The 4660-nt window shown below is 49.7% G+C and overlaps 1 protein-coding gene across 1 annotated transcript; it reads right to left on the minus strand.

Moving 5' to 3' along the window:
• Positions 1 to 729: 729 nt before the first annotated feature.
• On the minus strand, positions 730 to 2876 carry SPRR4 (small proline rich protein 4). Its single transcript, XM_012462758.2, has 2 exons — positions 2837 to 2876; positions 730 to 1426 (listed from the first exon to the last, which is right to left on the minus strand). The coding sequence occupies exon 2, from the start codon at positions 1404 to 1406 to the stop codon at positions 1173 to 1175; it is 234 nt and encodes a 77-aa protein (XP_012318181.2). The 5' UTR covers positions 1407 to 1426; positions 2837 to 2876; the 3' UTR covers positions 730 to 1172.
• Between the last annotated feature and the right edge of the window lie 1784 nt (positions 2877 to 4660).

Below are 4660 nucleotides of genomic sequence, written 5' to 3' on the forward strand. Positions count from 1 at the left end.
GCCGGTTGCCTCGTCGGGGGTTCGGACACACCCCCCTCCCTTGCAGGGGGCTCGGACACACCCCGTTCCCTCGCCGGGAGCTCGGACACACCCCCTCCCCCCCCGGGCCCCCCGCGCCGGCAGCCTGGGAAAAAAGCCCTGCCAGGACCTACCTGATACTATTTTGTCCTATCTGGGCCCCACTCCCTGCCTGCCATTTTGTCTTCCTGCCTACTATTTTGTCCTATCTGGGCCCCACTCCCTGCCTGCCATTTTGTCTTCCTGCCTACTATTTTGTCCTATCTGGGCCCCACTCCCTGCCTGCCATTTTGTCTTCCTGCCTACTATTTTGTCCAATCTGGGCCCCACTCCCTGCCATTTTGTTCCATCCGGGTCCCACTCCCCTCCATTTTGTCCCACTCACCTTGGGCACAGCCAATCAAACGCCTCCACTCCCTATAAAACCCACACGACTTCTTCGCCCGTCCTCTCCGGACTGCAGAACCTCACCCGGGAGCGTAAATAAATTCCTTCGCATTGAATTATTTTCATGGTGGCCTCAGTTTCTTCATTTTAAACGTGGCAAGAACCCAAGAACAAACCTTACATCCATAAGGGTGACTTCCTCGACTCCAGGGCCTGGGTGTGCTTGTGCCTTCACTTCTGTAACATGTTCCCTATGAATGAATGAATGAATCACAGAATGGGACTGGGAGTGGGGAGGGACAATTAGCCCAGGAAGCAGACACATTTATTACACGAAGCACAATTTATTGGGGAAAACAGGAAAGAAGCCCAGAGCGGGGGGCGTCATGGAGAGGAATGAGGCAGAAACTGCACCAGCCTCTGTGACCCTACTTGTCAGGGTGGAACTCCAGAAGAAGCCCAGACACTTGCCTCGCTTTGGGGAATGGCTGGGCCTTAGCTGTGGCCAAGCGGGAGCCTGGAGAGGATGGGGTCTCTCTCATGCCCACCTGGGAGAGCATCAGGGCGGGATATAGAAGAAGCCAAGGTGGTATATGTGGGGAGGGATGCAATGGGAAGAAATCCTTACAATGCTTCCTTAGATCTTGGGCAGGAGGAGATGAGAGAGGAGGGTAGACCCAGGAGGTGGAGGGGAAGAGAAGAAGGAAGAAGAGAAGGTTCCATCTGGTAGCCTGGATGGTGAATGGGTGGTAATATCTCGTCCATCCTTACTTCTGTTTACTCTTGGGGGCTTGCTGGGCTAAGGGACACTTCTGCTGGGCTGGAATGATGGTGCCCTTGGGTGGGCATTGCTTCTTGGCCTGGGGAGCACATGGATCCTTGGTTTTGGGTGCACATGTCTCTTGACATTTGACAGGGGGTGGCTGACAAGGCTGCTTCACTTGTTGCTGTTGGGCCTTCTGGGGTGGGCGCTGGTGCTGCTGTTGCTGCTGGGAAGACATTGCTCCAGGAACAGGTGAGCCTAGAGGAAACCAGGCAGGGACATCATGAGAAGTGTTCCCTCCAACTCTCCTCCCTCCTGCTTCCTAGAGGAGTGTTTTCCTCTGATAGTCGAGGGCAGACTAAGTGATTAACAGCATCAAGTTGATGAATGGATTGATTCACACACATCATTGTGATCCTTCTCTCTCCCTTTCTTTCTTCCTCTATGCTGTTCTGATTTCCTATCTTCCTTCATCCTTCCACACACTCTTGACTTACCTAAATACAAATATTTCTCAGTCTTACCAGGAAATAAGGTGGAATGTTGAGCTGATGATTAAAAAGTAGCCCAGACATTTTACAAGGTCAAAGCATGCCATCTTAGTCGACAGATCTGGACAATGTCAACTGGCTCCCTTGAATAATATGTACAGTGAGAGTGGGCAAGGATGTGGGCGCATGAGGAGAGGACAAGAACAGTCTCTGTCTTACAGGGAAGCATCATGGGTGTGTGTGTGCATGTGTGTGCGTGCATGTGTGTGTTGTGTGTGTGTGATTGGGCTGGAGAAGTATACTAAGAATGCAGAGGCCTGATCTCTAATCCCTGCGCCACCCCTGACTCTTCATGAGAGGGTAAGGCAAGTCCTATGTGGCTGTAGGATAGTGGTTTCAGCCCTCCACAAAGAACTGGGAAGCTTGAGGGCCAGCCAAATAGATCACTGGAGGCAAAGGATGACAGGAGGATGTTCTACCCAGAGGCAGTCTGGTTCACAGGAAAGCACACTAGCCAAGAAGGCTCAGGCATGGGTTCTAGGTCCATCCTGCCATTCACTGAATGGGCAACCTGCCTTCTCTGGGCCTCTGCACCTTTATTAGAAGGATGCTGGTCAGGAAGTTCCCTGAAGCCTTCCCAGCTCTGATGAGGGTCTCTGGCTATCTTTGTAGGCAGTGCTCCTTCTGTTCTAAGTTAATGATCACAGATGGGAAGTGCAGGCCTCAGAAAGTAGAGAGGTGGCAATCAGAATAGGGAGGGATGAGAGTCGCAAAGCATTGAATACAATGTTCAATGTACCTGTTTCCATACACCTGGAAGCAAAGTTTAAAGCTTACTGGTAGGGAAAATGCAGAATAGGGTATGAGAAAGCTTTAAACAGGGCTCAGAATTGCTACAAAATTCTATAGCTTCAAATATCTCCTCCTTTCAGAAGAAAAATCTTCTTGCTAGGGAGTTAAACCCAGGATCAGGAAATAAGTCATACTGAGCAATGGTGTGGAATGGACATTAAACTTTCTAGTAACGATTAGTATGCCATTTCTGTAATTGTCAGGTTTGTGTCACTTCCCTGATTACCCAAGGATGGAAGAGGAGCTTGGCCTAGCAGCTCAAAGGAGTTAAAGGAGAAGGAAAGAGCCCAGCAAATCCCAGGAGAACAGATGAGGTCCCACTTACCAGAGGCAGCAAGCTGGACCCTAGGAGAGGAGGCTGAGCCGTGGCCACAGGCAGCCACTCCAGGAGCCTTTATAGGGCCCCCAGGCTGCCCTGGAACTTGGTGTGGTCCTGATTACCACCTCTCAGGGAATTCCTCACCCACTTCTCCCACCTGCACTTCCTCCAGGAAGTTGCTTTGCTGGCCTGTTTTGATGAAAACCACCCACCATATATTTTCAGCACCCTAAGTTCCTGCACCTGAGCCCATTTAACCCACCAAAGGTGTTTGCTCAAACTCGGGGATTCAAGATCTTAAAATAGAACAAATTGAAGGAGCTGTTTGCAGATGGACAGTCATAAGAAACATTGAAGAAGGAAGTGAAGGAGGGAGAAGATGGGGTTTGGGGCAATTCTGACGAAAATGTGAACTTAACCTTTGCTGCAAATTGCTGTCATATATTAAGCACGCACTGTGAGCCCGGCATCAGGACCATGCATCATGTTTATTATTTCATTGCATCTTTATAGTCCCTCTAGGGAAAGTGTCGTTGTTACCAATTTAAAGATGAGAAAAGTGAAGCTGAGAGAGATTAAACAGATAATAAACAGCAGATGCGGGGTATGAATTCGGATCTGGATGATTCAACCCCTTGCCCCAAGTATCACTCATCCCCTCTTCCTCAATATGCAGTGTGAATGTCCTTCCTGATCCAGGGGACAGTTCACGGAGTGTCCTGTGAGGCTTCCCTAGGGCAGGTAGAAGATGTTGTGAATGGTACCCCAGCACATGGTGGTGCGGTCCCCTCTGCCCATCGGGAGTCTGGGTGCTGAAGGGTATTCATGGTGGTCACAGAACGTGGGATAGAATTGGTCTTTGTGGTAGGCTTGCCACATAAAACATAGGACATTCAGTTAAATTTGAATCTCAGCAGAATATTTTAAAAGCATAAGTATATTCCAAATATTGCATGAAGCATACTAAAAATTACTTGTAATTTATATGAAATTCAAATTTAACTAGGCAGGCTCTATTTTTATTTGCTAAATCTAGCAACCCTACTCAGGGCTGTATCCAGGTGGGAGGAAGGAGCCCTGGTCCTCCATTCAGCCTCCTAGGCCCTGGGATGGGGAAAGGCAGGCCCTCTGGGAAGCTGGTCCACCTCCAGCCCTCTAATCCAAAGATCGACCTCAGGACCCTGCCCAGCACAAGGCCATGCAAGGGCTCACTGCTGCCATTACCGGAGCAAGGGGTAGGATGGTCTGAGAAATGATAGGAATACCTCAACATACGTTTCAAAGCATTTTTCAAACCCTTTGCCTCATTTGATCCTCATGACAATTTTACTGACAGTTTAAAGAGGCAGGTCAAAAGAAGTTAAAGGACCTGTTCAGCCACACGCAGCTGCTCAGGGTGGAGCTGCGTGGGGGCCTGGCCTGGGGCTCTTTTCCACTCCATCACTGAGTCGGAGTCTCCACGGTGGACAAGTCACTGTCATTGGGTGGAGACCATGACTAATAATGTCTCCTGAGCTTTCTGTCATATGTGGATGAAATACTGTTCATTTTTCAGGGTCAGGCTCACTTTAATCAGTCCCTTAATTTTCCCCTCCAGGCCAGGCCTCCCCCACTTCCTCCTCTCAAGACTACCAACGCTAAGAATGTAATATTCTGGGTTCCAGATTCCGGTTCTGCATTCCACCTCCAAGAAGAACACCTTCTTCACCTGCAGCCCTCACTTCCGCACCCCCCAGTCTTCTGTGCTCTTGCTGATGCAAACTGCCCACAAGGAAACTATGCAGCGAGACAGATCTGCATGGACACCGACCAAGGCTTTTCATCTGCCTG

The sequence above is a fragment of the Aotus nancymaae genome, unplaced genomic scaffold, assembly GCF_030222135.1.
Source record: "Aotus nancymaae isolate 86718 unplaced genomic scaffold, 86718_ANA_hifiasm-v0.15.2.pri h1tg000108l, whole genome shotgun sequence".
Taxonomy (NCBI): Eukaryota; Metazoa; Chordata; class Mammalia; order Primates; family Aotidae; genus Aotus; species Aotus nancymaae.